Source organism: Photinus pyralis, unplaced genomic scaffold (genome assembly GCF_008802855.1).
Source record: "Photinus pyralis isolate 1611_PpyrPB1 unplaced genomic scaffold, Ppyr1.3 Ppyr1.4_LG5, whole genome shotgun sequence".
In the NCBI taxonomy this organism is placed as follows: Eukaryota; Metazoa; Arthropoda; class Insecta; order Coleoptera; family Lampyridae; genus Photinus; species Photinus pyralis.
In genome coordinates this window covers 5,081,897-5,099,313 of record NW_022170596.1, presented here as the reverse complement: position 1 = coordinate 5,099,313, position 17,417 = coordinate 5,081,897, and the positions used below count along the sequence as shown (strand labels likewise).

Below are 17,417 nucleotides of genomic sequence, written 5' to 3'. Positions count from 1 at the left end.
CGCCACTCCTTGCAGTTTACAGCGTAGCAGTATTTTGATATTAGAAAAGAGGAAAATAATGATAATAAAAATATAAATACCTTAACTTGTGGACTAACTAAATATAGTAGGGGATTTGCACGTAGTCGTTCTTTTTCGTCTGCCATTCGTCGAACTTCCTCCCGTCGCGCCGATCCTAACGCCGACACTTCCTCCCTGGACATTCCCTCCGAAGCTTTGGGCAAGACTTGTACGTCAGGAAGGGATTTCTTACGTTGCAAGGTAGTCTGCTCGACCAGGTTCTAGTAACACATCAAGAAACCTTTTCATTTTCACTAACTTACAGACGCACAATTTGCACATCATGCTACCTCCACGGGCGGAGTGTCAATCCAACTTTCGGATGCGCGACGAGCCATGAGAGCGGGGGAATATAGCAAATCCTCTTCCTCATCATCGTTTTGGTACCAAAACATTGCGTTTAAGTGTCACAACCTGCAGAGCCGGCCAGAAGCAGAACACACTGAATTAAGGAATACAATATAGGTTTTATATTTATCCGACCGGTTCTGCCAACGGGGACACATTTAGCTACTGAACGTCGGCGTCGCATCGTTCCCCTTGGCGTACTCCCAAAGCTCGAAGCAATCCGCTCGTGAATCGTAACAGTTATAAACGTTCAAATGCTATTAGTACATTTTTGGAACGAGGCCACTAACCTTGACGACGGGAGCAGCTCCTAGATTTATGTATAAACTTTCCGTACGTTTCGGTTGATTTAACGACGGAACAATGTCTTGTCCCAAACCTCGCTTCCTAATGATGACATCTTCGAACGGGGGCATTTGGAGGGAATTATTGGAAGGCATCGGAGATATATTCAATTTTATGGGATTTCCTGTTAAAACGTTACCATTCTTGGCGGGCATCGGTGTTGGTGTCGTTCCTCTCGCGACAGATGGCGCTCTCGACATTCGTTCCGGTGTATTCGTGGCGCCAGAATTGATTTCGACCGACGGTTGCCTGGAACCACTGGCACTAAGTCTTCCCGTAGCCCTCGTATACCTATCTACACTAGAGTCTCTACTTGGTGGTCGCTTGTAATGATCAAAGTAATCTATAGAAGTTTGATTGGGTACCCATCCGACGTTTGGTGGCCGATCTCCCGATACTCTTCGCGACATTCGCCTTATCGCAGATGCAGCTTGGTCGTCCTCTCGCGTTATGGATTTTCTTCCTCTGATATCCTTATCAATAGTGGGTTTTACGTCTACCAAGTTACTAATTATATTTGCGCCGTAACTCGCCGAATGCGTTGGATTTGGTTGCCCTTTTTCCGCGTACAAATTGTTTGATTGATACGCGTTTTGATTATATGTTGGAGCACCTATTTTATTTTGTTCTAAGACGGAAGTGTGATTAGGAATTTGACTTGAGTATTGATTTTTACTATCTGGAGATTGATTCATTATCTTATTTGGTATTTGGTTAGAAATTTGACTATTAATTTGACTAGGCAATTGATTATGTATTTCGTTAGCAATATTACTAGTTAAGGAAGAATCTTTTGGATTGTTATACGAGACGAATTTCTCGCGATGCCTCGCCTTTAGTCTTTCCAATCCTGGCTGCTTAAAGTCCGGCGCGTATTGTCTAGCTACGGCTTGAGCGACGTCGGAATCGCTTCTCGCGTGATCCGCCGCAATGTCCGCTTGTTCGGCTTTGCCTCTTGCTGTAGCTGTGCGAGATATAGCAATGTCGGCTTTTTGCAGGGCAATTTTTGAAGCTCTTTGAGCCGCGTTAACCGCCGCATCGATGCGTTCCCGAAATTTCGCCGAGCGCATCAGGAATAAATGTTTTTTCTTATTACTCGTTATGAGAACATTATTTTTATATTTTCCCTCTTCCTTTTCGCCATTGCTGAAAGTGGTGACCCCATATCCGTACTTCTTGTTCGCATACCACTCACCCTCATATTTTAACCCGTCGGAACGTTCACTTATACCGAATCCACTGCGTTTGTCATTTTTCCATTCCCCCATATACGTTTCCGTGACGTTTGCGTCCATGTGTTCGTCCTTAAAATAAATCAAAGATGATTACGCTTAACGTAATGCAGTATTTTTACCTCCACGACAAAGCTGGCATTTGAGTCGGTATGTAAGGAAGCATTTGTCATTGCTGATTGTGCCGAATCTGTACTCATCCACGATGCTGTCGAACCTGTTGATCGTATACTACCATTTCCTTTTTCTAAATCACCAGTGCTTCGTTGTTTTTTCAGTTTCAAACCCTGAAATTAAATATCTAACAATTAGTCACATACCTATAACAGAAATTATAAAATTAAGCACAAAGCTATTTTCCAACATTTGTTATTACGATTACAAAGCAAAAAGAACAGTCCATTCCCCCATTTTTCCAATAATCTCAACGTAGATATTGGTAGTGAAATAGTTTATCACCAGGAGTGGAAAAAATAGGGGAAAGCTGAATGTTTGCATGAAACTTCCTTTTGTGGTTCTAAATCCCAAATATCCCCGCCGATGGATGGACTGGGAAAACGCACCACTCAATTTGTAAGACTGTATTACCATTTTATTATAATATGCAATGAAATGGAGCGCTTTCAGATGAGACACGAGTGCTCAAGTAGATAAGAGTCGAAACGTCACAGTGTTGCCACGATCTCACAGACTTCAAAAGTTGCGGATAGCCGAGCACGTGATGCAAATACGGGATTTGTATTGGTTATAAAGGCACGCTTTCCGTAAAAGGCTGCGGTCAGGAAAAGGGGTCGTTGCGGATTTTTAGAACGGCAAGTACATAAGTGAAAATTGGGTTGGAGACAAGGATTCTTCATACTTTTAAAGCGAAACTATGTGATTCGAGCGCGTCAATTGTAGATCGCGTAATAATTGTTTTCAACGGAGAGCTTCGAGACGAGTTGGAGAAGGATTCCTTAAATCAGATTTTACGTGAAAACTGTGCCGAAAGTTCGACAAAATTATTGCTGGGTGTATTTTAAATTCGTTGCGAGTCGCTATTAAGTTAATTCATATAAAGTGGCGTATTTAAGGAGGAACTTTTTCGTGTAGTAGCGGTATCCATACGTGAACATTTTCATTTCGGTGCACTATTAGATTATTGTGATCGCGCTTAAATAAATTATTACCATGAAAGCGTTGGGGTCCAAGGAGCAAAACATTTCGTTGCGCTACATTTGGAGTGGACAGTTGCGTTAAAAAACCAAATTATTAGTCATTAATAATAAAACCATTCCAGTAAATAACACTAAATTGGAACTAATAAGTTGCGAGGAACGCACGGGCTTGTTCTAGCGATACAGAAAGTCCGAAAAAAAGACGTTCCACCATACAATTTTCCAACTTGCTATTACCTTTCCAAAGGAGAAAATCACCTGTCAATGGGAGAATATTTCAACTCATCGATAAATGTAAATCAAAATACATTGTACCAACATAGGAATCGACCGTTTTTGGGGATTTTGGATAAGGAATTTATACTTAAAAGACATTCTAACATTCCTGAAGAGGTCGATTTACGGGAATTCATCCCGTGATTGTGTATTTGTTATGAATGATAAGTGAACCCAACCCAAAGATATTGGTAAAGTTTTTCGCTGCGACGTTTCGTCTTTGAGAAACCATCATCAACTTCATATTTTTATATAAACCGGAAAAAAGTACATAATGTATTGAGTAGCATTTTTTATTACGGGTACAATTATGTATGGTACAATATGCCATTTAGAAGAACAAATTATTTTGACTTTTGTCAACGTCTACTAAACCAAAAATGTTAAAAATTTAGTAACAAGCCATTTTTCTGAGCTAAATAATAAATAATTTTTAACATTTTACAGTAGTAGCCGTTGACAAAATATCAAAATAATTCATTGATGGTTCCTTTAAATGATATAGGTGATACTGATAAAGAATCTTATTGTGCCATACATAGTTGTTGGTGGTTTCTCAAAGACGCCAATTGTACAGCTTAAAAAGTTCCTATGAGGAAATGGTATTTGTTTTTTGATATCTTTTCAAACAGGGCCGGCAAAAAATAAAACCGAATATGATTAATTTCGTTTTTTTTCGGAACAGATCGGAATTTACAAATTTTTAAAATATCATTTGACTTGCTTGTTTTTCCTTCTTATATTGGGCACACTGTATATATTACATTACCATAAGGAGGCAAAAGGGGGGAAGGGCAGAGATGAAGGTAATATCACTTTGTAACGACCCAGCTATTCACAGTCACAGTACGTACAGTTTAACAATCTGGAATAATATTTGTTTAAATAACCGGAATTTTTTTCCTAATACACTAATGTAAAAGAAATTTTTTCATGGCCAATTGCGCCTCCCCGGTAGCTGCGCCCTTGGCGAGCGCTCATCTCGCCACCGCCTAGATACAGCCCTGCATGAAGTACATCAAAATTGTAATTCACAAGCAATGTAAAGAAAACAATGTATCTAAACATTTATTTGAAAGTGGTCAAACCAGAGCATCAGGTTTTAATTTTCAGATGAGTGGGGATAAAAAACCCAACTTTCCGCAAAGTAAGAATCATCGATAATTTATTCATTACTGAGCTAACCGTGGCCTTTCATTACAAAAAATTAATTGTTACAATAAAGTTTTTACCAGTGCCGTAGAGAATAAAAGAAGGGTTTCTAACCCTTGAAAATGTAACTAAGCTAGTAAATCCGGTCGAATAATTAACGATAGGCGTACGTGAAGCGTGAAAAATTGTATTAGAAACAAAAGATGCTTTTTGTTTAAAGTAGACGTCAGACTCCAAAGTTCCGTTGGTTCTCTGATCTGTTTAATATAAATAGCTGAGCACAAGCGAGCCGAAGGAGTAGTGTCGCTTTTCATCCGCGCGTTACAATAGCGGAATTAATTAAAAGTGAATAATCTGCGGCCGATTTATTACAATTTGCATATATAAAAATTCGATTAGCGATTTCATTGTAACTTGTGTGTAAATTGTTGCTGACGTGTTTAGTTTTATGTGTTATGGTAGACTATTACCTAAATATTTTAATACCCGAGTATAAAGCGATTTAATGCAATTGAGAAGATTACATAAATCACAAGTGGTAAATATACGCGACGGAGAGTTGATCAGTTAGCAAATAGTTAATAGAGCGTACGTTTATAAAAAAAAGAAATAATCGTATAGTCGCGGCGATAACACAAATGTGATTTCGAGATGAAACACGGCGGAAGTTAGTGCCCGTGAAAGGTATACGCGAAATATTCGAAGTGCCTGCATTGCGTATTAAAAGTATCGATACCGAATTCCGATGGGGAAAAACAACTTAATCACTTGATTACCATAGCAACGATATAACAAAAACCTCGAGAATGATGAAATTGGTCGAACATTAGTAAAAGGCGCATTATTGAAGATAAGACTACATCTTTCAAAATTTAAAAGAAATCCTTAAATGAAATAATATATAGGATGTTCAATTTAAAATAAGCAAGTTCGTACTATCTTCGGGTATAGCCGGAAATTCCACCAGCTTGAAAATATTTTAGATGAATTTACCTTATTGACATTAGTGTACCATCAAATTTTAATATTCCAAGGTCTCCTGTTCGAGATATAGGTAACCAGCGTTCATCGTAGGACACCCTGTATACCGCTTTCTTAACAATGAACGTACAATTCAATTTATACCTATGTTCATTTATAAAATACACCAGATTACTTGGGAAGTGTTATACTTTTCCATCTTTGGGTACCATGTAATTTTTTTAGTTTGGGTTAATATTTTTCTAATTTACTGAATATATAGTTTCTAAGTATTAATGTAGCTTCAGGGAAAGAAAAATTTATCGGGTACTTTCATATTCATAACCCTTTTAATCTGAGCTAGCCTAGAAGTAAAGTACGAAAAGTAGGTTCACACGTACCTACTAACAACGAAGAAAATTGCAAGAAACATTTAATAAATGAAACCACCAACCTGAAATCTTTATCAATAATTGTGTTGCAATATTGAAGACCATGATGGTGATGAAAACTAATCAGTTTTGTAAATCGAATATATTATATACGCACCGCTTTTTATTCAAATTGCAACACTCAGAATTATTGTGTTATGTGTAGTATATAGTTCAGGTAAGTTTAATAGGGATAATCTCTGTAATAGTTTGTCGCTGTAGGCTTTTTCTGTTAAATTTACAAAATTGCCAGTGTAGAAAATGTGTGCCGCTTCATAATGAAAGAGCTAATATTCGAGAAATTAAAGCGCGTTCGGATAAGAAACGAGTGTGAGATAAGAGTAGAAACGTTACAGTGTTGCCGGTTCTAAAAACCGTCGCTACGGAGCATGAAAGGGGAATTTTTTGCTATACCTTCGCATGTAAAAAAACAATGTGAACGCTTGATTTGGTTTGGGGTCATTTCGTATTTGGGATTCGGGGTGTACTTAAGTCAAAATGGGGTGGGAGAACGGCGTTCAACCGAACCTTTAGGGCAAACGTAACGCAAGCGCGTATAGATCGTGTAAAAGGGGGGTTTTCAAGGCGAATGTTATGAGTGGGATATGCAATTTTTTGAGATTGTGTAAAATTTCATTCTTAATCAAAAGTTCAAACCGCAAGCCGTATAACCGCAGTGTATCAGAGAATCGTTAGCCGTCCCTGTAAGTTACAACCCTACAAATAAGTGGGTATTTGTACACTAAATCAAAATGTGCCAAGATCGAAATTTGTGCACCAAATTTAGCTGGTACAATGCGTTCGACAACCAGGAGGAAAGGCGACGTGCTTTGGAGATCATAAGGTTTCAGTGGTATAGAAGAAATATGTCACTTATCGTTTAATGTTCTAAAGAAAGTTTTTACACTCTCGGATTCGCAATGAATGTCACAGTTTTTTAAATAAGCATCAACGATGCCGAGGACCGTTCAGAATTCCGTTGCATCATTTTATTTATTATCAAAGTCATCAAATTCAATGTAAAAGCCGAACAAGAAATTAACTGTAAGCGTCCCTTTTTTGTAGAACGTAGGTAGGCACTTCCCAACAAAAGCACTCAAAATAATTTCTTTTTATGTTACCAAATGAACCACGAGAAAGTACAACACTCTGATGACAAGCACCATTTCTCTAACGCATTTATCTGACGATGACATTACACCATAATATAAGCGTTAAAATTGTGCTTCGATCCATGTCGTCAAGAGCTGTTAGCTATCAGGCTGTCAGTTTCAGCGTTTTCACCACAATTATTACTAGGTAAAGGAAACAAAGAACACAATTACCGCCTATCTGTACCCCAAATCGATATACTAAATAATGGGCAACGACGAAAGCTGAAAATAATAGCGGCGTAGTCCACGCGTTGTTGGAGAAAAATGATTATCGAATATCCAAGAGAATAGCGGCCAGATTCGATTACACGATTACGAAATAATGGATTGCTCCCGGTTCGTTCAAAATCCATTATTTTTGTAGCAAGACATGAAGTGTCCATTGTCGACTAAATGGAGCCCGACGAAATTATTGGTAAAACATCTGTTGGTAACACATCTAACAATGGAATTACGTCAGGTTTGCGTATAACTGTTCAAAGCTTCCATTTTCTACAGAAGTAGAAGCCCACCGGCTGTCGCTTTTTCGTCTATTTATCTGTTGGTGCATGTCGATGGTAAGTTCCCCAAATGTAATTCGAGTAAGTAATAATTATCTAAGCTTACGAGTTGAAAACGCGTCTACCTTATGGATGACCTAGATGTAAACTAATCCTATTTGAGAAAAAATTGTAATTAATGGTCTCATTTTATTCGTTATATGAAAGATATGAAAAATTGTTGAATCGAGAAAATAAGAAGAAACAGAAGAATTCGAAGTGACCAGTTCAAAAACACGGAAGAATCTGAAACTAAAGATTGGAAGACTCTACAAGACTCCAACAGATATTAAAGTTTAATGGATAAAATGTCTGAAAAATTTGGAATTCGATGTGAAAAAACGGAAGTATCCAAGAAAAGCACAAAAAAGAACGAACTACGTACGAAGAAGAATGGACCAAGAACGAAGGAGAACGAACCAACTTCGAACAAGAACGATCAAGCATGAAGAAGAACGAACCACGCGCGGAAAAGAACGAACCAACCACGAAGGCAAATAAACCAACCACGAAGAAGAATGAACCAAGGCTTAAGCATCTTAAGAACGTGACAAATTCAATTGTTAACCTGAGCAATAGAAAAATTTGTGGAGGAACAGTTACGAAGAAAAAGTTGAACTTGATATTTCAATTACCTACTAGCGTAAATCAGGAATGCGAAATATAATAATTTAGAATATAGAATAGTAATATAGAAATATAGAATTCTTGATGTCATACTTTCAGTTGTTGAAGGTATAAAAATTGTGATATACGAGTATAATAGAAGAATTCAAATAAATTGAAAAACCCGAATAATCTGAAGAATTCGGAGCATCCCAAGTATTTAAAGAGACCAAAGAATCTAATGAAGATAAAGAATAAAGAAGTCTTAAAAATCTGAAGAATTCCAAGAAACTTAAAGAAACTAAAAGATATTCAATAACCCGAACGGCATGAAGTATCCAACACATCTGGAGTATTAGAAGGGATTTAGAGGGGCTAAATGATCTCAAGAGTCTGAAGATTCCGATGAATCTGTGAAATAAATGACAGAATCCCTCGCAGAATACGCAGCATTTTGAAAATTTGATGGATATGAAAAATGTACAAAAAGAGGGACATTCCAAAAGATCTAATTGAGCTATACTCTGTTTTTTAACTAGGAAGACGGATTTAAAAGTTCCCGCAAAAAATCTAAGTTTCTATTGGCTCGCGCTGCGCCCGTTTTACACCCAGGTAAAATTGCTATTGACATGATTTAACTGTCAAATTTAATCGCGATTCTCGTCCTTTAACTGTTGTACTTATTTTTGAGTTTTTGTGTGTTCTGAGTCCATTTGCATAAATTTTAACAAAAAAAACAGTTCATTTAAGAACTAAAGTTCATATTTCGCGTCGTAAGTGTACTGGCATTAGTGATGGATTCAACTCCAAGTTCAAGTACCAGTAAAGCAAGCTTGTCTCCTTTGAAAAAACGTAGTCGCTTAAACTTGGGTCATTTTATTAGTCTCCGAGAAGCAGTTTATTATAAACAAATGTCTGATACTCCGGATATGAATTTTGGTACGCTTGTGTTGAAGATTGCATCTACCACAGGTAACGTAAATAATGATGTAGGTATATATTTGGTTATTAAAGTATGACACATATCATATTTACGAGTTGCACGATCTACAGTATACCAGATAATTAAAGAATATCGAAGTACTGGGATTGTTACCCCTTCGAAACGTTCCGGTGGTCATAACGCTGTTGCAAATGTGAGCTCTGACGATTGGTGGAATTGTGTGCAACACGTTATTAAGGAAGAAAATAGGGTGTGTAGATTGAATGGCCTAATGGGTACACTTATAGACCCATTAATTATTTCACTCCGATCGGAGGACAGTGACAGTTTTAGTGAACTTTCGGAAGACAGTGACCAAATCGCTTATACATAAAGCAGTGAACTGTTCTATATATATAATAATACGAGTATAATTCCATTATTTTGAATTTGTTCAATAACTTAACATTTGTTGTAAATTGTAAGGTGGATTGTGTAGTATTACAACTGATAAAACATTTAAAACTACAATTCAAAATAATGTTTCAAAGGCCAAAAAATGTATGCAGGATGATTACCTATTATCAATGTATTACCTATTTATTATAATTCGCTTTTAAAAGTATGATGTATGCATAATATAAAGACGTTCCTACCAAATAATAACCCAAAAGCATAAATAATGAAATCTATCCAAATGTGAAAGAAAATCTCATCACGCAACCCACAATACATGTCTGTATAAAATGAGTCTATTATTTTTGTTACTAGATTCTAGTGACATTTCCAGTGTAAATCAGGTTTTTAAATCCGTCTTCCTAGTTAAAAAACAGAGTATCAGAGTATAAACAATTTGCATAGTAAGAAATCGAGAAATGGAATAATTCAAAGAATTTGAAGAATATCTGATGAACCTGAAGAACACGAAAGTAAAAATTAAAAGAATTTAGTAATACGCGGAAATGGAAAAAGTTAAAGGATCTACAGGATACAAAGGATCCCAGGAATCTGACAAAATCCAAATAATCAAAAACATTTGGAAAATCTTACGAATAGGTGTTGTAGGTGAAGTTCATGTAATTTGTGAAATATCGAAAGAAGTGGACAAAGAATTCACACAGGGTGGATTTCATTTAAAAGATTGTAACGAAGCACCCGTTTTTCGTTTTAAAGTTGCATACCTGAAGTTATGACCACACCGTATATTTGAGGAGTTGACCAGTTCTGCTTAACACCCGGTATCTAAAAGCGTTTTAAGTTAGGTGCTTCGTTACGAAAAGGGTCGTACCGAAAGTATTTCTGATAGTTCTAGGAGTTGAAGATAGAAGCTCTTGTAAATGATTTAGTTTCTAGAGTTGTGTTTCAGCCGCCGCGACCTTTAGACCGACTCAAGAAGTTCCAATTAATAGTAGGTGTTAATTGGACGATCAATTTTAGAAATTTCAATCCGGCCAATTATGTAAGTGAAATTAATAGTAGCTAAATCATGTGTTGCAGTATACGTATTTCCACATAGTAGTGTGGGGTATCAAAAAAAGCTCTCTTAATTAATTTGAATTATAAGACAACTTACAGATTTTTAGGAAATCAGCAGGCTGCACGATTAATTAATTAAAGAAGTTGCAAATTTTGGACGTTCTTATCCGAATACCATGCGTCGCATCGTCTGAAAAAAACGTCGATCCCAGTTGTTTAGAGGGAATCTTTCTGTCTTTGGCATCTTCACAAAGTTAGCTTTTCCGTAAATTTACTTTGGCAACCATCGGATTTTACCTTTGGCTGTTGTAACCCAAAAGTAAGATCTTTTCTGCCTTTTGCATCTTCGCACGTTTGTAAGTACCGCAATTTTGTGTAAATTTATGTTGCACTCATACCGTTTAATTTTTGCTTTTACATTAAGTTTACCGCACCGTATCTATAGCTTTTGCTTTTTCTTGCACAATTTTTACCGCTCCGTTTAATTGCAAGGTAATATTTTTGTTACTTTCCCCTTTCATTCATAATTATAAGAGGAAGATATTGTTTTGCTTCCCTGTATTTGCTTTCCCGTAGATACCGCTACCGAATCCGATTATTTACTGTTCCCGCTTAGGGAAATCGCTGTACGCTTTAATTTTGTTCTAGCAGCCGCTCGCCGCTTGCGCCTTATAATAAGGATCAAGGCCGTACATTTGACGGTGCTCGAGTTCGTCCATCCGTCCGCCTGTCCGTCTGTTCCGCCGACGAAACACCCCGGTTGCCGCCGACTGCCACTACTTTCGTCCGCTCACATGATTTAGTGAATTTATTTATTTGTTATGTAAATTAAATTATAATCATTATTCTGCTAACGCTTATTTAATTTTTCATACCTTTTGCGCACGGACTCATTACCGAAGTTCGTCGCAAGATGAACCACAACGAGGTTCCTGACATTGTTAGTAAAATGATCAACTTTCTACAACAATATAATGCGATAAAAGTAAATGGTGTAACGGGAGCCCTTTAATTTAATTTTTGAAAAATCTTTTCGAGTATTTGTGGACTAAAGTTCGTAGATACAGTGCTATCGAATTATTTGAGTACGATGGATTAAGCAGTGACTAAGTCTTGCGATAAGCTGCAGTTCATGAGAAATAATATACGGTAAGATACAAGTGAATCAAATTTGGTCGTTCGTTTTGGAACCGTCGTAGAGCTCAGCTCGGGGCAACTCCCGTTTTGAGATCAAGTCAAAGATGTAATTAAAAGTGACGCAAAATCGACCGTCAGTTCAATAAATTCGAATAGCTGTAGTTGATCGATTTTAAAACTACGCGAAAATCGTTAGCACAGAATCGTCGTAACGCATTTTTTAAATAAAGCATTGAGAATATAAAACCGCCTCAGTGCGAGAAAGTTGATTTGACGTCGTGGAATACATATTCAGAAAGGGTTAAGTAACGCTATTGGCGAAGGCAGATTTTTGGTGAGAATCACGATTCGTGATAAACATCGTCGCGAAAAATTCAGTAAAAGTAAACTCTTTCGCTATACCCAGCGTGCGGTAGACTATGCATTTAGAACTATCAAAAATTATAAAGGTATGAGCACACTTTTCCGGCGAATAAATAAGAGTTAAAGTGACAAACATTCTAATTCGGAAGTGGAAGTTAACAGAAACAAATTAACACAGTTTAAACGTAATTGAAATAGAATTTATTTTGAGCTAGCCGTCGGTGTGGAAAAAAAATTCATCATTGCAGTAGAAAGTTAATTTAATTAATACGATCAAAGGTTGTTCACCCCTGTATCAGTTACAAAAAAGCCTATCGAGAGAAACGGGGGTCCAGTGGAAAGAGAAGGGACCAGGGTGAGAGGTCTACTTCACTTCCACAACAGACCAATCCGAACTGTAATCGAATATGTTCCCGCACCACACAGAAAGAAAAGTTTCGATACAACAAACAAGACAGCACACTCAAGACTAAAGTAAAGTTTCATAATCTGAATATGTCGGGCAATTGACAACGGATACATACCATGAGTAAACTTTTCTTAATTGACTTTTCGCCAAGAGATCTTCTTCTAGCGGGCTCGTCGGAATTCATCTTTAAGACGAATCCCCCTCGTGCATCGTCTACTCTTCGATCGCGCTTTTCAGTGGGATCCGCATTGGCACCTTCGTTGCTTCGTAACGATGTCAGGGAGGCTCTTAGGGTTTTATTTCGATATTTTGACGCTTTACCAAATGGAGCGCTGTTTCGGACTCCATACCCGTGACGCATTCCACGCAGCCATTGTCCTTGATACGTTCCTTTAAAAGAAAAGAAATATGTTAGTGTAAAGTTGCCAATAGTAAAAATCTCATAAATTTGGCTTGTTGTTCTGCAAGTACATGGAATATTTTCCATTTTGTCTGAAATTTGTGTATAAAAATGGTGTCAATACTAATAACGTGATAGAATGTCTAATATAACGTGATCTAATCATACAGGACTTTCATTTCAAAATGAAGCAACTATTGTACGAGTAATTTGTAATTTTGATAAAAAAAACACTTCCGTTTAGATATCTAGGGGGAAGGTTTATCTTACTTTTAGCATTCATTCGGCTACCCCCACTTTAATAAATGTGTTATTTGTTGTTCTGTCACCTCGTCTGTTACGGTTGCAGATCATCTTCTAAAAACACCTGGGAAAATGGCTGTCTTGTAACAAAATACGCTCAACTACGTAACTGTGATACACGAAAAGTCACGATTAACGTCTTCCTCTGCTATTTAAAACATTCTTCCCTCTCTCAGTTCCGTTCCCCCTTATCAAATTTAAAGCATCGACGAACGATAAAATGCGCACCTGTGTTTCCTTATCTTACGCAGCGATAACAAATTTCTTCTCGCTACGACCGGATATAAATGAGAACTTTAACGTTTCACGAAATTCTATCTAATCAATAAAATAAACAAATTAAAAGGCGATTATTTATATATAAATTTAATAAAAAAAATAATTGTATTAAATTATATATATAAATAAATAAACCTCTAAAGCGGATCGAAAAAAGAGGTAGACCACTTCGGTGTGATCCGGGGGGGTCATTGAATTTGACCGGCCTTTTTCAATAGGCTTGTTGCATGTGGTATAGGGATTTTGTTTGAGAACTATTAAGCTGCAGAGCAAAGCGATGCAATCGTTATAGAGGAGTCGATAGTGTCCGTCTGTTCGTGAACACGATTACTGCCAAACACTTGGACCGATTCGTTTCAAACTTTGCACATTTGACCTAGACAAATTCCAATAACATGATAGAAATTGTGTTAATTCTGAATTAACAACCACATCTACGCCCAATGAAAATTGAAATGCATACATAGAGGGTGGCCCATCATTATCATAGGTGGTGAACCCCAATAAAATGTCCACATGGCGTAGGTTACATAACAAAATTTGGGCCCAGAGCATTAGGAGTAATGACGTCATGATATTTTTTAAATTAAATAGCCGGTATTTTAAAGGTTATTTATATTCCTCCGAATAGTTACTGACTTGGTTCAGCTAAATAATTAACAAACATTCAGCTTCAAAACGTAGTAAGACACGATTGCACCATTAAAAGCGTAGCAGTCTCTTTTGTTTTAATTTACGTAGTTTAGAAGATGTCTAATGTTTGTTTATAGCCGCATTGCAATTTGTTTATTTTGTTTATTTAATAGTAAATTACGTGTTATAAGATAATGAATAGTATAATATTTAACAAGTTTATCTCATGTTTTTATCCGGTCGTAGATAAAAGTTGTGCTTATCGCCAAAAGATATTTAATTTTGTAAGCAGATGTGCTTTAGATAAGACATTTTGTTTATTGTAACTAAAAAATTAGAAAGTGGAATCGAAGATGGTGTAGCGGTTTGTCCTGTACTGAACCCTGTTATGGGCAAATACCAAGGTTGAGGACTGTTTAAATTTCTTCTCCACGGGGTAGCTCTAGTCGTAGATACGGAGTCCTTTTCATGAAATATAGTCCAAAAATGTATATACAATTTATTTACATGAGACAAATTATAATGATTGTACAAATTAAAAAAATTATAATTGAAAATATACAATTCAAATTCACAACACTATCGCCATCTAGCGGTAACGGTTAAAGAAGGCGGCAGTGGCTTAACAGTTGTTCAGAGAATGAAATATTTAATCAACCCCATCTCTGTTTTTGCGCCGTGAGTGTTTTCACACTTCCGGGCAACGGTACCTACTGCACAATACCGTGCGATATCTAAATGACGGTTATCGGTAGTGGTTTACACTCCTCCTCCTACACTCCTGGTTCGGACGGAAAGTTATGGTCGAGAGGACGAGTCGAAGGTTCCCAAAACTGTTCCTTATAAAGGCTCTATCTCGGTGGGGATATCTTCAACAGCTGAGAGTAGGGATCTCCACGCATTAATGTATAATAACGCCCTGTCATCTTTTGTTAAAGTTTGACAATTACAGGATTTTCTTAATAACATCTTTAAATAAAAAATTCGAATCTTCTCTTTATAATAGGACAAGAAAGAGAAATGATTTAATAGAAGAAAAAGTGTTAACGTGGTTTTTTGCCGTCGCAGTGTCTTTTGCCGTTCGCCTTTGGTCTTTTCACCTCCCCGCAGTACTTTGGGTGTTGAGTGGATTCGAGTCCATTTTGTCGGATGCAATAAAGACAGTCAGTTTGTGTAGTTATAAGTTTATTGAAGAACGTTAGTTAGTGTCACCTATTCGGAGAAAAGTTTAACGTGTTAAGAAGTACAGAAAATGGGTTCCCAAATTACGATCCCGGATTTAAGAGTTACATGTTAATTGTTTTTGTGAATGACTTTATTGCTATGCAGATGGACAGACGTTTCGTGGGTGAATTAGTGACCGCTTGCCATTGTTCACAGCTTTAATTTTTGGCGCCCAACGTGGGGCGAATTTGTTGTTACGAATTCAATAACAGAAAACATTCACTTTGCAAGAACGTATGATTTATTGGTCTGGTTCTTAAAAGAAACTAAACGCCAACTCAAGTGGTCAGTTACAATTAAATTAGTGGCGTACCTATTTACAGAGGGTAGTGAAAATGTGCAAGACTATTCATAGAAGTAGTTAGAAGAAGAAGGTAATTGATCAATTTAATCATAAATAATATATTCATGATAGGTAGGTACATTATCCAATCATTAATGTGCTTTCATTTATTTTTTGCCATGTACTTCGACCCTTGTCTTTCCTCAAATTTATTTGGCACTATGTGGGACGAAATAATAAATTTTATTACGTTAAATTACCTAACGTATTTATTTGTTTATTCATAAAAACATAAACAGAAGCACAAGCTCTTATTCAACTTAAGTAAGTATACAATGTTCGAAATCGAATAGCAAAAAGTTACAAAAATAGAAACGCGCGTCAATCCTACCACATATTAATGAAGATATGATTGCATCTATGTTTATGACGACTCGATCTTCATGTTGTAGGCATGCATACAGCATGTGTAAAAATAAAAAAAATATCGTGTGACGTTAACTCATTCACTAGCCTCGTTATAAATAGAGTCCACGTGTTGGAACATATAAATTTAGTTGTTTTCGATTATTTGCACTTTATCATTTTCGCGCACCCAGGAATTTAGCACAAACTTGAAATTTTTTATTTTTCAGTTGAACGCCGAATTATTGTTTCCTTCTGTAGGTACAGCTGTTGTCGAGTATTTTTGTTCGTTAAACGTACATCCAAGTCTTGGCACCATTATCTTACTAGTAGTTGGGCTGCGGAACTGTAGGTAGGTACAAATTTATAATTCCCTTTGTATTTAAAAATAATATATTCGTATCCTCTTGCATATACTTCACCGCCCCATCAGCGTTGCGACATGAGAGCGCCGCCATATATGTGTGAGTGTGCAACATTTATTAGAGTCACGGGTGAAACATATGTAGGTTTTCAGAAGGAATTCCAATAAAACTTCTCATTTCCTTGTGAGCTCACTATCGGACGTAGGAAGTATTTCTTTCTCGATACTAGGTACCCTGTACTCATAGCTCTAAATTTACTAACAAACGTTTAACTTTAATTTTTTCGGTGAAGGTTGTAGTGACAGTTATATTTCTGCGGCTGAAATGCCTAGTTCGTACGATTAAATTTCTGGCAAAAATTAGGTCGACGGCTAGCTCGAAATTACCAAATTTTAGCGCAAATTTCTCCCGAGAGGATGAACTGCTTCTTTCGCATCTGAAAATCTATAAATTGTCGGTTTTTCGACACCGCTTGATTCAGTATCAACGAAATAAAAAATCGAAAAGAAAAAGATCATCACTTACCAGCGTAGACCCAACAGAACTACTGCTACCTCCTTCTCCTCACGGGTGTACAAGGCGGTCTATACGAAAAAGGCGAGGGAAGATGCGAGAGCTGTCCCTTCCCCTTACGGGTGTACAAGATCGTTGATACGGAAAAACAAAATGGAACCCTCTCTACGACATTATTCTCTAAGCGCTTTCAAAAATGGTTTTATTAAAGTGTATCCATATGGAAGTGTCGCTTATGTTGTTAATAAGTTGAAGTAAACCCGAGAGTAAACGTAAAATTCTATTATTATACTGATTATACTACTTGTTAAACCCAGCCTCGAACCCAGCATACTTTAGTTTAGAAGTTAACATACCCCCTTACAAAAACTAGCTGTTATTTCTGAAACGGACCAGGTGTTTCAGTTTAGCCAACTTAAGACTAATAAACCATTACGAATGAGGA

General features: G+C 36.9%; 1 protein-coding gene across 1 annotated transcript in view; it reads right to left on the bottom strand.

Moving 5' to 3' along the window:
- LOC116170470 (junctophilin-1) overlaps nucleotides 1–17,417 on the bottom strand; it is a 71,611-nt gene that overhangs the window by 10,481 nt on the left and 43,713 nt on the right. Inside the window, exons 3-6 of the mRNA XM_031486899.1 lie at nucleotides 12,683–12,957; nucleotides 2,108–2,272; nucleotides 699–2,057; nucleotides 81–281 (exon numbers count right to left, since the gene is read on the bottom strand). Of these exons, the coding sequence (XP_031342759.1) occupies nucleotides 81–281; nucleotides 699–2,057; nucleotides 2,108–2,272; nucleotides 12,683–12,957 (2,000 nt within the window). The remainder of the gene's footprint in view (nucleotides 1–80; nucleotides 282–698; nucleotides 2,058–2,107; nucleotides 2,273–12,682; nucleotides 12,958–17,417) is intronic.